The sequence below is a fragment of the Barbus barbus genome (genome assembly GCF_936440315.1).
Source record: "Barbus barbus genome assembly, chromosome: 43".
Taxonomy (NCBI): domain Eukaryota; kingdom Metazoa; phylum Chordata; class Actinopteri; order Cypriniformes; family Cyprinidae; genus Barbus; species Barbus barbus.
The window spans coordinates 5,072,334-5,091,206 of NC_136721.1; the positions used below are offsets into that span (position 1 = coordinate 5,072,334).

Consider the following 18,873-nt stretch of genomic DNA (forward strand, 5'->3'; position numbering starts at 1 on the left):
CAAAATATAGGCATGTGCGAAATCATTTTTAATTTTAATTTAATATATTGAAAAATAAGTTATGTTATAATAAGTTGTATCTAAGAACAGTAACTGCAACGGAGCAAATACAATTTAATATATTATTGGTCGTGTGATTTATCCAGTCCATGTCATCAAAATCTCACTCTCCAGCTAGAACTTTATTACCATGAGAAAAACAGCCACACGATTTAAAGTAGTTACAGTATTATTAACCCACTCAAAAATGCGGTTGATGATTACGAATTCCTTAATACCATAACTGACCAAAAAATGACTGATATAAAATACTTTTAATTTAAAAACGGCCATTTCCGGTTGACCTCGGACGTGGTTCTTGGTTACCATAGTAAAGCCGCTATTTTGATCCTGGAAAGATGGCCGGTAAGGAAACGTTTTTTGAAACGAGCTTAAGTTTTTCTTCTAATCGCAACACACACGGATTTGAGTCCGCCTCACCCGATATAGCAAGGTTTGTCCCTCTATCAAAGGCACAGCATGAGCTCGACGCTTCCGCGCAGGCGCAGGATCAGATCAGTCGCTGCTTTAATAAACTCGCATCACTGAGACCGTCTGACAGCGCGACTCTGAAAACTGAGCTCAATTTACTGTTCGACCAGCTCATCTCAGAAAACTACAACAGCGGCGACCATGACAGCATTCAAGCAGAGGTATGAACAGATTTATGCTGTTTTCTTTAAAGCTGTCAGTCTCTCAAAACCTAGCGTTAGACCGCATGTTTGGGCGTTGTATCTAACACTCGAATGAAACGCTTCATATCTGCCTGGATGTAGTTATCGAACACGTCCCACACATATTCTTAGCTAGACATGCTTTGAGGCACAGCCGTTATTATTATCTTTCCAAAATGTATTACTATACAACAAATAAGCCAAAACAAGATCCAACGTGCACGTTAGAAATGAGCAGAACTTCTACAACAACAGAAATCAATTTCGATACAAATAAATGAAATGTTAAGACTGAGCTATGAAATCTTAAATGCGTATATGTTCACTGCCTTGCAGTTTTTAAATGTTTTTGAAAGAGTTGTTTTATGCTCACCGATGCCGCATTGATATATTTTAATATATTTTAAAATTAAATTTATTTCTGCATTGGCAAAGCTGAATTTTCAGCATAATTTTATTTAGAAATCATTCTATGATGATGATTGGTGCTCAGTGATTAATAATGGTTCTTATTATTATCATTGTCGAAATTGTCTTATTATCATTATTAATTGTTATTTTTTTCTGCTTAATATATGTATTTTTTTGGATTCATTTTCTTTCAGGGTTCTTTGATGGATAGAAAGTTACATGAACAGCATTTATTCATAATAGAAATCTTTTGGAACATTATATACATATCTACTGTCATTTTGATCCATTTAATGTGTCTTTGCTAATTAAAAGAAGGTTTTTTTTAATCTTACTTACAAGTTTTGAATGGTATTGTACCATGTTCACACACACACACACACAATTTTCAATCTTGATATTATTAATACATGTTTTGTTTTTACCGTATTACTGAATTTTTGATCAAATAATATATTGAAGCCTTGGTGAAAGTAAGAGACTTCTTTTAAAATCATAAAAAAATCTTAATTACTGTATACATTCATGTAATTTTTTACATATTCTTATATATGCCCAAATTAATTACAATATAAATTAATAGTAAATTAATTAATTAACATGTACAAAAAAAAATAGCCATTTGTACAATTTCCAGTAATCTAAAAAAAAGGCAGAACAGTCTGTGTGAGGGCGTTATTCAGCGGTACTGGTCTAATATGGCTACCTGTCAAATTTTATAGGTTGTGTGTGAGATGCTTATGCATGCAAGCCGTCTGGTCCCTCTCAATCAAGAACATCTTATCATCAAACTGTGCCAACTGATTCATCAACTTCTAAACCAGCTACAGGTACATATAATATGGCCTTATATTGAATATGCATATAGCTTTTTATCAAGAGGCATCATTTTTGTTTTTTATATTTTTTGCAGGTAATCGTGGATGAGCATACACTTGATGTTCTGGTATCATACTGCTCACGAGCTCTGCGCACATGCAGCTCATGGACTCACCCGGAAGTGTTGCTTGCCCTCTCGTCACTAGTGTATGGCAATGGATCCAGATGTCACAGGGTAAGAATTTCAGATCTGGCAACCCTCACACTTTTATAATGTTTAGAGGCTAATCCTCATCATTTTGAATCCTCTCCAGCATCTTCCAGAGCTCCTTGGTCCGAGTGGTATTCTGGTACGCTACGGTGACCCCAGCCAGCCTGACATAGAGTTACGTCGTTCTGCTGTGCATTGCATAGCTAATCTATGTCTCAGGTGAGCCATGTCCAGTGTCCAATCATGGCATAAATCAAGTCTTTGTAATCTAAAATGTTGAAGTTGTTTTAGAAGAAATTAACTAAAGGCTGGAATACACTATTTAACGTTTGCCCCAATTTGCAGTCCAGAGGGCTGAAAGGCCAGAGTCAGTCTGTAGATTTTGGACAGTCGGGTTTAACAGATTTCACAGAAAATTTCACAATGTATGATGGGCATAGTTTTCATACATGTCTGAGGAAATCAAAATATTTTTGATATTTTGAGGCGATTTCAGAACACTGATTCTTTTCATTTGTTGTGTATCTTATAGCACACACACATTTCCAGCATCCATACATTTTAATTGTTTTCAACTAGCTATAAGATTTGACTATTAATACAATTTCTAAAAGCAAAGAAACTATTTAGCAGCGTTATGGCCCATTCGTATCAAAAAAGATAACCATATAACTGTACCACGGAGCTATAATGTTCTGTTTATTATAAGCACACACGGGGAAAAAAGTGACTCCACTGATATTTTTCTTCTGTGTCATGTCTCTGTCTTGGTGTGTACTTATAATAGATCATTAAAATGTTATAGTTGTCATTAAAGTTATTGTCCTTGGTGAGAATGACCCTTTAGAGTTAAATGCCAATTTTTTTGTGTACTAGTGTTCCTGGTCAGCCATATTTAGAGGAGCCATATAAAGGTGTATGCTATGGAATCCTCCTGCGGACACTACAGTCCCCCAAACCACCTGATGTGGAGGACATTGTCTTCTGTACGGTCAGTACTGCATGTTTATCTGATGCTACTAAAAGTCAAGGTGAGGTCACATTAGCGAAAGTTAGATGATGTTCAATTTCTGTTTTCATGAGTGTGGCAACGTATAAAGCCCAGTTCAAACCGTCACTTTCAAACCAATCACCTTTCTGTTGGTCAATGTGAATTTGCATGACCAACTCAAACTTGAGCAGAATTTGCGTGGGGAACTTTTTTGCATTCACGTGAAACTCCCAGTTGCACAGATTGCTATTGAAATGGCCTATGAGTTTTCTCATAGCAATGGTGAATGTGACCTTAATGTAATAGGTCGCCTAAAAATGAATGTGCAGATGAGCTTGTTTCTTCATTAAATTAAAGGAATAGTTCTGTATTTGCTGAAACTTTTCTCACACTCAAGCCATCCAAGACGTAGATGAATTTGTTTCTTCGCATTGCATCACTTGCTCACTCGTGGATCCTCTGTAGTGAATGGGTGCCGTCTGAGTAAGAGTCCAAACAGCTGATAAAAGCATCACAAGTAATCCACACGACTTTATCCATCAGTTAACATCTTGTAAAGTATATGGGGTCATATGGATTACTTGTGGATTATTGCAATGTTTTTATCAGCTGTTTGGACTCTCATGTCACGGCACCCATTCACTGCATTTTTAGCAAATGTTTATTTTTGGGTGAACTGTTCCTTTTAATTAAGGTTACTGAAGTGCTGTCAAACTGTTGGTTATTCACATTTTCTTTTGTTTATGTACTGTAAAAGCTTCCCATCGCTTGTGTTTCAGTTATTACAGAGTGCTCTGAAGGGAACGCAGTATTTTCTCAATGGTGGAAAATGGAAAGCTGTTCCAAACCAGGATTTGGGCACCTTATTGGCCGTGATCAAAGTATTCATACTGTTCTATTCTTGTTTTTATAGCTGTAGATATACAGATTGGTTATAAAGTTAGAAAATGATAAGTGGTGGGGAGCAAATTGTATTATGATAATTGATAATTGTGTCCTTGGCAGAGATTCATGTTCTATGGCTTGCCGGGAATAAGTGTGGAAATGCCACAGGTGTTGTACCCCGCTCCTCTCCCTCAGTATGAGACCATTCCTGCTGCAAAACCTGAACCTTCACAAGACTCAACTGCACAGAAAAAAACAGCTGGGGTAGGTGGCCATATATGCGCCCATATGTTAGAAATACAAGATTAAAGGGTGTTGTCAAATCAAGGCTATAACTGTATCATTTGCAGAGGAAGAAAACCTCGTAATTCTGCTTAAGTCCCAACAGAACAAGAAGCGCAAGTCTCGGGGGAAAGGGAAGAAAGCTGGAGCTGAGGGAAAGAAGGATGGAGAGGAGGGAGAGGGTGACCACATCTCTGGGCCTCTTAAAACTGGAGGAGGTGGAGTGGATCAGGGTGGTTGGTCACTTGGCTCACAGTCCGCCAGTATGATGTCCCCGTCAGGAGCGACTCCACAACTCTACCCTTCCTGGAAGAAAGGGAGCTCTGACTCTGAATTCTCTGACCCTGAGGGAGGAATGCAATCTAAACTCAGGTTTGACCCTCGGACTATTTATGGCAGGAAAGCTTTCTTAAATTATTAGGTCAAATAAAACATTGACAGGTGGTAAATGACCTAGAAAGAAACACATATATGCATATGTATTTTTACATAATTTATGTAGAGATCAAGTTTTTTATGACTAATATGTATTATTTTTATGTTTGTGTCCGATAACAGATATGCTGATCTTGTTTGTTTAATTTCTTCTTTTTGATATGATTAACTAAATAAGAATCTTACTACAACAACAAAAACACATTATTGTTGTTATTATAAGTAATTTACTTATATTACAGTGCATGTATTTTAATGTTTAATAATTATTTACATTAATTATAATATAATTATGAATTAATTGTAATAAATAGAATTTATATTTGAACAACAAATACCTATGCATCATGAATATTTTGTATTGTTATTATATTTTGTCAAATAAATGATCATTTAATTTAAGTGTAATTTAGTTAAATAATGCATATGTTGATGTTTAATAATTAATAGTTCATGATCATCAATATTATTACTATTAATTTTCATTGCTCATCAATATTATTACTATTAATTTTCATTGCTATCATAAATGTTAGGGTTTTGTGCATGACTGGCAAAATTTAAGTAATTTAAGTAATTATTAGTGCTGTCAAATGATTAAAGTCTAAAAAAAAAGACATTTTTGGAGACAACGTTTTTGTTTACATAATATATGTATGTGTACTGTGTATATTTATTATGTATAAATACACACACATACAGTAAAATTTTGAAAATATTTACATGTGTATATATTTAAATTCTTAGTTTATATTATGTATAAATATTTAATATATAAACAAAATTTTTCTTATACTTACATGCACGTGTTTGTATTTTTATATATGTATATATATATATACATAATAAATATACACAGTATACACCTATATTATGTAAACCAAAACTTTTATTTTAGATGCGATTAATCGCGATTAATCATTTGACAGCACTAGTAATTATATTACTAAATAATTATATAACTAAATATAATTGTTACAACGATAAAGCTATTCATTCTGAATATTTTGTATCATTATTCTATTGTATATTGTTCAATAAAATATTATTATTGATTATTGATTATTTAGTTTAAAATGCTGCATCAAATATTTCTGTAACATTTCTCCAAAGTTTGATTGGCTGTTACATAAGAAGTTAATTAGCTAATCTACTTTTCTGTTTTGTAATGAGATGTGATTGCATTGTCATGGCTTTACATGTTTTGGCTGCTGTCTCTCCTAGGTTGTATCAGGCACGTGTGCGGCAGAGTGCGCTTCAGTGCTTCCTGGCTGTGGTCAAGTGTGTTGAGAAACGAATCCTCTATGGCTACTGGTCTTCATTTGTTCCAGATGCTCCTGGGATTGGAGGCCCTCCTCCTCTTACCCTCCTGACCATTGCCCTAAAGGACCCCTCCCCAAAGGTAAAGCACAAGTCCACTGTTGGCCATTTACTTTCTGACCTGAGATAAATATAGTTTCTTTGACTTTTGATACATGGCATTTGCTCCTAGGTACGGGCAGGCTCTCTGCAGGTTCTTTCTGCTCTTCTAGAAGGTTCTCGCCAGTTCCTCTCCACCGCTGAAGACACCAGTGCACCCCGCCAGGCCTTCACTCCCTTTTCGGCGGCATTAGCTGCCAGTGTCAGAGAGCTGCACCGCTGCTTGCTGCTAGCACTCATAGCGGAGTCCTCCTGTCAGACACTCACTCAGGTCCTAAAGGTAACCGAACACGCATTCACACCAGTGTTCTTTTTAGTTACTCCAACTAAAAACGTTAAAAATTATTTTTGGTGGCTGAAATAAAGATGATTTATTTCTTTATTTGGATGCCCAAGAGCATTGCTAGTCTTCTTGGGGTCCACACAACACTTAAAATTCATACATTATTACGTACATAAACAATTAAATAATTTTTTCATATTCCAAGACACCTCTATAAACATTTCTTCCACCTTTTATAGTATATAAAAAAAACCTGCTATAAAACTTATTGCTCATTCAATGAATTCCCATATTTCAACCTTCTATAAATACAATAATCCAAGGTGTGCCTTTACCTGACTTTTAAAATCAGTTTTCCGTGTTATCCTAATTAATATCACTGGTAAGAGATTCCGTGATTTGATTTCATTGCCCTATAGACTACTGTATGTTTAAGAAAATGAGTTTTAGCTTTGGGGAGTAAAAATCTACCTTCTGTTGCTCGTCTAGTAGCATATTTATGTGACTGAACATTGGATTGTAATTGATTATATTGATCCTGAAGAGTTTTGAACTGTAAAACCATGTTGATAACAGTATTGCAATCATCCTATCTTCCAGTCTTAGCCTTTTAAGATAAAAATGCATAATGTTTACTTTAGTACCATACGGATACTGGAGAATTAATCACGCTGACTTATTTTGTACCAGCTGGAGTTTCCTTAAATCCTTTTTTGTAGCATTAGCACATATTATCTGACAATAGTCAAGCTGTGAGAAGAGCTTGACTGTATTATATTATTGTAACTATATTACAAGCTGTAATATCCAATATTATTTTCATTATAGCAAACGTAAAATATGTTTTACATCTCCTCACTATAACTAATACCCTTACCGTTCTCTTCAATGTATTCTCAATGTGCTTTGACCATGACATTTTATTATCCAGATTCCAGGGGGATACCCAATAGTTTCGTTTCAATAACTTAAATAAAATAAAATATAAATATTAGATGAATAACCTAAACTAAAAATAATGGAAATATGTGACCCTGGACCAAAAAAACCAGTCTTAAGTGGCTGGGATATATTTATAGCCAAAAATACGTTGTATGGGTCAATATTTATTTTTCTTTTATGCCAAAAATCATTAGGACATTAAGTAAAGATCATGTTCCATGAAGATATTTTGTAAATTTCCTTCCGTAAAATTATCGAAACTTAATTTTTGATTAAGTTGCATTGCTAAGAACTTAATTTGGACAACTTTAAAGGCGACTTTCTCAATATTTTGATTCTCTTGCACCCTCAAATTCCAGATTTTCAAATAGTTGTATCCCAGCCAAATATTGTCCGATCCTAACAAACCATACATAAATGGAAAGATTATTTATTCAGTTATTAGAAAACTGTGTATATACAGTTATTAGAGAACAGTAATAGAATACAACAGAAATTAAAGCATAGAAACGTTTAATATTTCAACAAATATTTCAGAAGAATTATTATTTAAATTAAGATCCTCCTTTATGCCCTTATTCCATTGTCCAGTATCTCTGAATCATATTTTGATAGACTTTGATTTTTAATGAAGTGAGGCCTAATTTAGTTTTATAATTTTTTTTTTTTTTATAAATGCTGTTTTTATTTGTTGTTCAAATATAGTTTATATTTATATTTCATTATAACCGAATTTAACAATAAAAGTGAATTAAAAATAAATACTATTAATAATACCGTAACTTCTATTATAATTTATGAAATTATAAATAACACATGCAGTGGCTTCAGAGTAAGGCCTAGACCTTTTCTCAGAACTAACTTTAGCAATTTTGCAATCATCAATTTGCACAAATACCAGTAAATTCACTAATGCAAACATTAGTAAATCATGTTTCATGATTCATTTAAATACTCTCTACAAATGCATTTGCAATAATTTTTAATACGAAAAGGGGGTTTGCGCTGGTTCAAGCTGTTAGTAAATGTGGTCCAAAGAAAGTGAATACTATTTGTGTTTTGTCTTTCAGTGCCTTGCCCACCTAGTGTCCAACGTGCCCTATAATCGTCTCAGACCGGGCCTGTTGAGCCCACTGTGGAAACAGATCCGTCCATTTGTGCGCCACAGAGGTAATAATTATAAGTTGTACTATTAAAATTGTCCAGATGTTGAATGCTGGGTCTAAAAAAGAAGTTTCTAACAATTCAGCCAATTTGATTATCCACCATTCCGTCTCTTCCTCCCATGGTAGATGTGAACGTCCGTGTGTCCAGTCTCACCCTCTTCGGTGCATTAGTCTCAACACAAGCCCCCCTCCCTGAGATCCAGCTCCTCCTCCAGCATCCCGGATCCACATCTGCCCTCAGCACCCCTGGCATCAGCACCCCGCAGGAGCTCTCTCACAACTGGAGACTTCCTGCTCGGAAAGACGGAGAGGCCCCGTCTCCTGGAGGAGGAGTTGAGGGGGGTCCAGAGGGGCCGTGCTGGCTGTTGCAGCTGTGCGTGAGCCTGGTCACTCAGCCTCGTGAGGAACTGTACTCTGATAGTGACGCCGGCGGGTCTAGTGGAGCATCGCTGGAACCTTCACCCGTACGACTTGAAGCCCTGCAGGTTAGTGGTCTGCTTGTGAAGATGCAGCCACAGCATTTGCACATCTTAAAATGATTGTCTTTAATTGTTTTATGTGGTTTATTTCAGGTTTTGGCTCATCTTGTGAAGGGTTACTTCTCATTGGCTCAGACGTCTCTGTTGGAGTTGGGGCAACTCGGTGCTCGCTGTCTCACAGAGCAAGAGCCTTCTGTGCAACTTCATGGCGCTAAAGTATTGGATCTTTTTGTCTTTGTCATTTTCTCTCATTGGTGCTTACAATGGTGAACATTTTGTTCAGATCCCTAAACTTAAAGGCATGTTTGCAATAATAATAATTCGGGTGTCTTTTAGACCAGTGCATAAAAAAACTGCAGATGGCCTGAATTAAAATGCAAATTCTCTCTCTGACAGCAGATGGCGCTTATGGAAAAGCAGTAATTCTTAGCAGACACCATAACCGTTCATTCAAATAAAAATGTTTCTAACACCGAACATTCGTCTTGATGTGAACAGGACTTTATTCTTAAACATAAGCAAGTAACTTGTTACTTGTCCTGCACTATTTGTGCTGTATGAATAATACCTCAAATTGTAAGTCTTGTGAGCCAATAATTCAGTGACAAATTCATAAAGATGCTTCATCTCTGAATAAATCGGCCATTTGAATGAATCTATTTAATGAATAAATGAATTGACTAAATGACTCCTTCATCAAAATGCCAAGACTTGTCACCCATCTTGCCACCATAGATTTCAATATTCAGTGTCACGAAAAAAAAAACATTTTATTATCATTTATGCAATGTTAAATCAAAATATGTCTTTCTGTTCCTACTTTTTTGTAATATCTATTCAATGCTTTTCTCATTTAACACAGTAATGACTTTAAATGATCTGTTAGGGGTGATTTCTCAGCCCAAATTGATATGCAGTTAAATTGCAATTAATTAATAGGCACATCAGGTAATTAATTAGATTAAAACATTTTAAACACTTGACAGCCCAACTTTATAGTTGACGTTCTTGGTGTGAATGAGCCTTTATTCAGGGGAGGTGTACTATTACTTTTATAAAAGTTCAGACTCAAGCAAATGGGTAATAAAAAATTGTTCGGAAAGTGATTCTAAAGATATCATTCTTTAGGGTCGGAAATCGTAATGGTTGTGGGGATTTACTTGTTCTTATAGAATTAGCATGACTATTAAAACCTACATATTTATAGTTATTGCTAAAGTTAATGTGCTTGGTATAAACCACTCAGAAAACCTTAGCAACAACTGTAGCATGAGCAAGAACCTGTCAGTTGTAAACTACATTTTTCCCCCTATTTCTTGGTCTGTTTCACAATTTCTGTGTATTTTACAAGCTTCTGGAAGAACTGGGAACAGGCATTATTCAGCAGTACAGAGCTGATGCCAACACCACTCTACAAAGTGCCAAATGCATGCCAGTGTGTCAGGTAAAAAAGTGTACATGCGATGCAAAACTTAATTGAAAGTTTATGATGTTGATGTAATGCTGGTCTTTTGCCCTTTTCAGGTGGTTGAGTTCTGGTCCGAGGTCTTGGGTGGTCCACTGATCAGTGCCTTACAGAACGAGCAGCATCCCACCCTACAGACCAGTGCATGTGACACCCTCTCTTCCATCTTACCACAAGCCTTCAGCCAGCTGCCTGTGAGTGTGTTTGACCTCTTGAGTTTCCACATAGCTGTTCCACATGATATTCTTTGTGATATTTATATACAGGTATATCACTCTCTGCAGGATAAGACGCAAGTGCTGTGTATCACAATACTGCTGGGACTGACTTACAGCGAAAACTCACTGGTAAAGGCGGCAGCAGTGAGAGCTTTAGGTGTATACATCCTCTTTCCCTGCCTGAGAGAGGTACGGGATCAGCCTTCTCATATAATGAAGGAGCTTCACTTTTAATTTCTTAGATTATTCTAAATATTAACGCGGTCATATGATGCTTTTTTAAAGATTATTATTTTGTGTGTTTGGTGTAACAGAATGTTGACATGCTTTAATGTCCAAAAAACACATTATTTTTCAAATACTGTACATTATTGTAGTTCCTCTCTCAAACGCTTCATTTTCTACGAAGCCCCTCCTTCCGACAAGCGCAGTCTGCTCTGATTGGCCAGCTGGCACAGTGCGTGTCTCTCTCTCTCTCTCTCTCTCTCTCTCTCTCTCTCTCTCTCTCTCTCTCTCTCTCTCTCTCTCTCTCTCTCTCTCTCTCTCTCTCTCTCTCTCGCGCGCGCAAAACTGCATTTGAACAGTCACTAGCAAATACTTAAACTAATAACAAAACATACATACAGTCGCTAGCGAAAGCGTGGTTTCTAAAAAAAAAAAAGGGTCCGTTCCGACTTTGACAATCTGACGCTTCTGAATCAGCTGACCCTTTTTTTTTTTTTTTTAGAAATAGCCTCTGTGCACAGCCAGCCTTGTACTCTAATAGGTTCAGGAAACTGTCGTCCATAAAATGCGTTGCACAAATTCAAACATTTGGGTTGTGCTGTTCTGTTGTAAACAAATCTTAACCAATGATTCCTAATTGCATCTACTTTGGAAGGCCAAATAAAGTGCTTTTGCATAGAAACACACAGCGGTTACTGAAACCACGCCTTCTTTCTTTGCATGGACATTTGGGCGGCATTATGCAAATATTTCCACATTGTGACATAGACATGTGGGGGTGTGTTTTAATGAGATCAACGTTTGGATCAACCTTCTCTTTTAAATAGAATAAATCCTTTTGTGGGAGACGTTGAGCTTTGTAACTCTGCAGATCATATACATGCACAAACAGATACATAACACACTAAAGAAAAGGAAAACAAGAAATCGCATCATATGACCCCTTTAAGAATATAATTTATTATTTTATTTTACTTTTTACTTATTTAATATATATAAAGTTTTACTATTAGGAAATCCACCTTCATCTACCTAGATATGTACTCTGCACTGATTTAATTTGACTAACTTTGTCTTTTTTTTTTTGATGACCTCAGGATGTGATGTTTGTGGCAGACACGGCTAATGCCATCCTCACTGCTCTGGATGACCGCTCACCCAACGTTCGGGCAAAGGCAGCCTGGTCACTTGGCAACCTCACCGACACACTCATTGTCAACATGTAAGAAAGACAAATGATCAGGGCCTGTATTTATCAAGCCTCTAAGAATTACTCTCAAGAACACTGCTAAGAATTGACTTAAGTGAATAAAAATTCTTGGCTCAAAGCTGCACTTAAAAGTTGGTTATCAATCATCTCAGTCGTAATTTAAGCGAAGTGTAGGACTAAATCTTAAGTGTCAGTCTTAGAGATGATTCACGACACTGCTGTGCCACAAACGGGATTTTGGATGATGACATGCGCAAAGTATATTCTTAGATAAATTCACATTGAATGGTTAAATTCCTAATAGTTTACATTCAACACACATTTGACAACGAATTTTCAAGAGAATACATTAAGGCAAGGAAACGAAGCTTCATCACAACTCAGTTTAGGGTGCCAATAGATGATAGTATAGTGTATCGACGACAGTCGAAGATATTGCCTGTTGCTGATGCCTTTGACGACAGCGAGACAATTATTATTATTACCCGTCAAAAATAGACTAGGTGCCTATCTTTAGTGATGCAGCACAGAGAGCCGATTCAGAAACTTGCCACGGCGTGACTGATCCGCTCCGGTGGCCGTGGAGTGTAAATAAGGGGTAAGAGATTTATTCATCATACAGTGTAGATCGCACATAATACTCGCGCTGGACTGAAGTCAGTTATGATGTTATTTATTAATGTAAATGTTCTTTGCTCGTTTTGAATAACTGATTGAATGTAACCATTTGATTGTCGTCAAACTCGCTCGTCGTCAAAATTTCAAGAACATTCTTCCTCTCATGAAAGGTTTGCTCACGTTTCGGTCTCCTCAGCACCATCACAAGCCCCTACTGGCAACTCCTAACCACTCTCCAGCTGTCTTAAATAACTGAGAGTAAGAGTGATTCTTAGCTTTAAGAAATTTGATAACTTGCTTTTATACATAAGTTTGAAAGTAGGAGTAAATTTCTTGAATTCTCAGGACTTGAAACTAAAATGGCACTTTGAGAAACTTGATAAATACGGACCCAGATCTGTGTGTGTGTGTGTTACGTTGATCTAGAATACTTCTGGTTTTCCGTTCTCATCTGTTGTCCTCAGGCAGTCAGTGGGGCTGGAGTTTCAGGAGGAGTTCTCTGATATGCTGCTACTGAACATGCTGAGATCTGCCACTAAAGCTTCAGGAGATAAAGACAGGGTGGGTATTTCTTTTTTATTACTGATGCCAGAAGCCTTTTACATGTGACCACAGCATCTTCAAAAGATTTCTAAAGTTGTTAAATAAAATGTGTTCCCCCTTGAAACTTGTAGAAAGTTTATTTACTGTTAAATGTTACAACTAAACAACTTTATTTAATGTTATCAATGAAATTATACTTAATTTCTTAATTTACTCAATGTTACTAGCACACACACTGTGAGCTGGTGTTGCATTTCTTATTTTTATCATCACACATCACATTTTTTCACGATTCTTTGTTCAAAAAAAAGTTCACGAAAGTTCAAAAGAATAGCATTTATATTTTTTGGACATTGTAAATGTCAATTTAAGGCATCCTTCTTTTTAATTCCTTTCTAAATATTACTGAACCTAAACCTTTCAACAGTAGTATATTTTCAGTTTAAACAGCTTTTAGCTAATAGTCTCAAAGTGTTTTATTGTAATTCTTGTTATACGTTGATATTGGCTATTAATTATTCAATGTTATTGATATTAAACTCTGGACATTTCTGTCTATTCAAGATGTCTTATTCAAGAAGAGTTTAAATTCATTATTTGAAAATAGACCATTAGTGATTATCATTAACGCATTTCAGTTCCTTGTTCATCTTTCCATATATGGTTTTATTGGCCATAATTTTAAAATAGTACAGCTTATCGGTCAGAATTTTAATAATGGTGCATCTTCATTAAAGACAGAAACAAAAGCCGCCTTTTCACAATGTATCAAGTGATAATGAACTCTAAGATTGATGAGGGTTTCCTGTGTTGCAGGTAAAGAGCAATGCTGTCCGTGCACTTGGGAATCTGCTTCACTTCCTGCAGCCGGTGCACCTGGGGAAGCCTGTGTTTGAGCAGCCTCTGCAGGAGGCCATGAGGGCTCTGATAGATACAGTTAGAGGAGATGCAACCATGAAAGTGCGCTGGAACGCCTGCTATGCACTGGGCAATGCCTTCAGAAATCACAACCTGCCTCTGGGTGAGTGAACATTGCATTTATTAGATTTATTGAATTAAAAATTATATAAAAAATCTGGGTGATGTCCTGATATCATAATGAAAAAAAACGTAAGAAAAAGTTTAGTTTTTTTGTTTTTATTAAATGATAATTTAACACAACTGCATCACTGCTTATTAATATTTGAAAAATAGTTAGTTTAAAAACATAATGATATTATTTATTACAAAATAGTTTTCATCTTGAAAAATATTTACACTTTTACATGTTTTTGTGTGTATTCAGAATGTAAGGAAAATATGTTATTACTTTTTACTTGATGGTTACACCACATGACATTTTATATAATAAAAGTTTAAAGTGGTATAAAAAACGAAAATTAGATTGGAAAAATATTTCTTTATCATGGCGAAAGTATACTTGGATTTTAATGCATACAATAAGGTATACGTTTGTGCATGTGTAGTAAATTTCATTCACAGCCTAGTATGTGCCTATTGTTTGCACTCAGCTGGGTTTTGTAACACCATAAACTGTTCACTCAGCTCACACATGCATGTTGAAATTTTTCGCAATAATTATTCGGTCCACAAGGTGGCAACACTGACCCGGGCTGTTGTTTCACAGTCAGTCAAAAAAAGTAAGAGACAGAACAACAACAAAAACAAACTACTGGAGATGTAACTGCAATAGACACCTGTGTTCAACACATTAGTGAGAGGGTTAAGAAATAAACGCTACAAAAAATCATAATTTCTTAAGAGAAATGGCGCAGACACTGGGCAAAGTTTCTAGTGCACATGTTGAACGCCTGTGTTGATGCACACTATCAAAACTTTGAAATGCTTCAGCTGTGTTTGGCGTTAAGCATTTGAGTCAAAGTTCACTTTAGCTCTTGTTTGTCGCCATCTAGAGATCAGAATATCATAGAGATTTAGAGGTGGGTTCATTTGGCCACACAAGTAAAGCTTTTAGAAAAAGCAGAGTTTGGGTTGTACTTGCGTGTTCTACAAGGACGTGAATGCTTTTTACAATTTGGAATCTCATAATTATGGTAATTCATAGCATGAACGCAGTTTAACGCACATGACTTCACTTTCAGGTTCTGCTGTCTGGTCTAAAGAAGCTTACTCTGCCCTGTCCTATGTCGTCACTTCCTGCAAGAACTTCAAAGTTCGCATCAAATCCGCTGCTGCACTTTCTGTTCCATCAACGCGAGATCGGTACGGTGACGTTCACCAGTTCGCCGAAGTGTGGCGAGCTTTGGCTCAGGCCCTTGAGCACAGCGAAGAAACAGAGGACTTCCTCGAATATCGTTACTGTGCTAGCTTACGCTCACAGCTCTGCCGTGCTCTCCTGCACCTTCTGTCCGTATGCCAGCCTGATGACCTTCCGGCACTGAGGTCATCACTGAGTGACCAATCCAGGCCAGTGCTACAGGGCTTCCTGATTCACTTCCTTAGCGATAAAGGTGTGACTTTGGCTGCTGGGGTTGATGGTGCTGCAGGGGAGGAGGCTGGGGATCATGCGGTTCCTGAAAATGGTTTGATGGTGCTCAACGAGACCCTGACCCGGCTGAAGGGACAGCTGGAAGAGGCCATGTTGGATAGCAGTGAGGATCTGAAGACTGTGGTGAATTTCCTCGAGGATGTAGTGAGGAACTTTGAGGAGTTGAAAGAATCTGACAGCAAAGATTCCTCCCTTACACTCAGCAAATCACCACAGCGAAAGTGAAAATATAGATGCGATGAAGCCATATGCCATGACTATCTGAGGTTGAACCTGCCTTTTAGATTTCATTAAAAATTTATATATTAAAATATATTTCAAAATATCAAAGAAATTCCTGTAAAGTCTTGAGTTACAAAGAAAAAGTTCACCCAAAAATGAAAATTCACTGTCCTTCAGGCCATCCAAGATGTAGAGGAGTTGATTTCTTCATAGAAACACATTTGGAGAAATTTACTTGCTTGGAGAGACACCAATGGTGAATGGGTGCCGTCAGAATGAGAGTTTCAAACAGCTTATAAAAGCGTCACAATAATCATGACTAGTCCATCAATTAGCATCTTGTGAAGTGAAAACCTACGTATTTGAAATAAGTCTATCATGAAGTAATTTTTAACTTTAAATTGTCGCTTCTGACCAAAATATGGGTCTATAATTCATAACAACACTTCTTCTATAGAAAAAGTTCCATCCCCTGCTGTCCTCTCACATTAAAATGTTAAATTTCTTCAGATCTGTAACAATGGAGAAACAAACTCATTTGCTTATTGAATGTCCTGAGGGTGAGTACATTTTAAGAAAAGGTATGTTTTGGGTGAACTATTCCTTTGAAACTCATTTCACTTTGAATGATTTAAAGCAAATAGACGAATAAAAAAAACATTCTTACTTGTAGACTCAAGTGTTATTCAAGGAAATCATTCTGAATTATTCACGGACACACTTGGTATGCAGGTGTGTACAGAATGTAAAGTTACTAAAAAATATTTATTGTGGGTAGTTTTTGTTTGCATTTTTATTATGCTAAGACTCTGAGAGTATATGTGACCATGGACCACAAAACCAGTCGTAAGTGTCAATTTTTCGAAATGGAGATTTATACATCATCTGAAAGCTGAATAAATAAGCTTTCCAGGAAAATATTTGACCGAAATACAACTATCTGGAATCTGAGGGTGCAAAAAAATCTAAATACTGAGAAAATCGCCTTTAAATTTGTCCCAATGAATGATGCATTTATATAGCACTTTGTGTATTGATGTACACCCAAAGCGCTTTACAATCATGTGGTGGTGGTGGGGGGGGGTCTCTAATCAACCACCACCAGTGTGCAGCATCCACTTGGATGTTGAAGTTCTTAGCCATGCATATTACTAATCAAAACGTAAATTTTAATATATTTACAGTAGGAAATTTACAAAATATCTTCATTGAACATGATCTTTACTTCATATCCTAATGATTTTTGGCATAAAAGAAAAATCGATCATTTTGACTCGTACAATGTATTTTTGGCTATTGCTACAAATATACCCCAGCGACTTAAGACTGGTTTTGTGCTCCAGGGTCACATATTACACTATTATATACAGACTGTTATGACAGTATATTGACTAATGCAGACATTAATATAGCAACATGCTGTAATTTTACATGCAGTTTGGGTATAAAAGCATTTCAGACATTTTTCCTCACTTTACCCCATTGTAGCAAATTATCAATTTTTTGTTTAAGTAATACTTATTTTTTTATTAAATTTAGCTAGAACTGTATTGATAACTCATGCTCTGAAATATGTTAAGACAACAGGTTTGCTAGGGTTTCTCAGTGTGTTATTTTATAATGTTATATAGGACTAAGGATGTGGTTGGGTTGGAATATCTGGAATATCGTGGTTAAATCCTCTGTGAAAATGTGAATCATGATTACTCCCCATTTTCTTCCAAAGCAACTTACAGACAGTAATTTCTGCCCCTGAAGCAACTTTTATTGTACATGATACCCATATAATTGAGAAGAGCTGGTCTTACTGTTACTTCCATTTCTAGGTCATTTGTTCTTAGGATTGAATCAGTAACTTGTATTAGCAGCCATTAGGTTAATCATAAGGTTACCACTACATCTCTTTATAGACAGAGTATCTGGACACTTTCTGGTTGTCAAATATTAGCGGACAATATAATGAACTAGACCAAAAATATATATATTTCAACCCCCTTACACTTGCATGGTTTTTCCTTCTGGAGCATCAGTGAGCGTTTGAATCTTCTGTAATAGTTGCATACGAGTCCCTCAGCGTGAAAAGATGGATCTCAAAATCATACAGTCATTGTTGGAAAGGGTTCAAATACACAAAAATGCTGGAAAACCAAAGAATTTGTGGGACCTGAAGGATTTTTCTGAAGAACAGCAGGCAGTTGAACTGTTCAGGACAAACAAGGGACTCATAAACAACTATCACTAAACAAAAAAACACCGCTTTGGATCGTTCAGATAACAACACCGTATTAAGAATCAGGTATGTAAACTTTTGAACGGGGTCATTTTTATAAATTGAACTATATGTACTATATGTAAATATCTTTTTCAGGTCAGTACTAAATAAACCATTACATGCATTTTGTATGATCACTCCTATTTTGGTAAAATAATGAACGTTTTGAAGATTCTGCAAGGTGTATTTAACTTTTGACTTCAACTGTTTATATATTTGTTATAAAAATATTTATTACAATAAACATCTGTGGGAAAGTAACTGTAAATATCTGAACGGCAAAAGCAAAGACGGCACCTAAAAAGCTTTAATGAAATTAGCCGTGAGCTTTAGTTTGACACGATACCTTGATTGACTTTGGCCCTCTGGGGCCTCGGGGTCACTGAGGCATGAGAGAGAAAAGCAGCAGGAGGAGTGCAATCAGGATGAAGAAGAGGGTGAAACGTGTGATTCCTGTGAAGAGCAGATCAAGCGAGCGTGAGGTTCAGCGGGGCAGAGTCCACTCATCTCTAACAGGAGGGAGGGAGGAATGCTGATTCAGACACGGCCCGAGCG

At 36.4% G+C, this 18,873-nt stretch overlaps 1 protein-coding gene across 1 annotated transcript; it reads left to right on the plus strand.

Annotated features, from left to right (window-relative positions):
- Window positions 1-367: 367 nt before the first annotated feature.
- On the plus strand, window positions 368-16,719 carry LOC306862011 (HEAT repeat-containing protein 6-like). The gene is made up of 20 exons (XM_079404586.1): window positions 368-692; window positions 1,847-1,954; window positions 2,038-2,178; window positions 2,258-2,373; window positions 3,031-3,145; window positions 3,925-4,026; window positions 4,151-4,294; window positions 4,410-4,684; window positions 5,972-6,149; window positions 6,240-6,446; window positions 8,462-8,561; window positions 8,684-9,042; window positions 9,130-9,252; window positions 10,388-10,480; window positions 10,561-10,695; window positions 10,786-10,908; window positions 12,042-12,166; window positions 13,237-13,333; window positions 14,132-14,336; window positions 15,418-16,719. Exons 1-20 carry the CDS (start codon window positions 399-401, stop codon window positions 16,047-16,049), a joined length of 3,672 nt encoding a protein of 1,223 aa, XP_079260712.1. The 5' UTR covers window positions 368-398; the 3' UTR covers window positions 16,050-16,719.
- The last annotated feature ends 2,154 nt before the right edge of the window (window positions 16,720-18,873 follow it).

Coding starts and splice junctions, on each gene's coding strand:
- LOC306862011 (XM_079404586.1), top strand. CDS start 399: ATGGCCGGTAAGGAAACGTTTTTTGAAACGAGCTTAAGTTTTTCTTCT. Junction 693..1,846: donor ATGACAGCATTCAAGCAGAG/GTATGAACAGAT, acceptor CAAATTTTATAG/GTTGTGTGTGAGATGCTTAT. Junction 6,447..8,461: donor CACTCACTCAGGTCCTAAAG/GTAACCGAACAC, acceptor TTTGTCTTTCAG/TGCCTTGCCCACCTAGTGTC.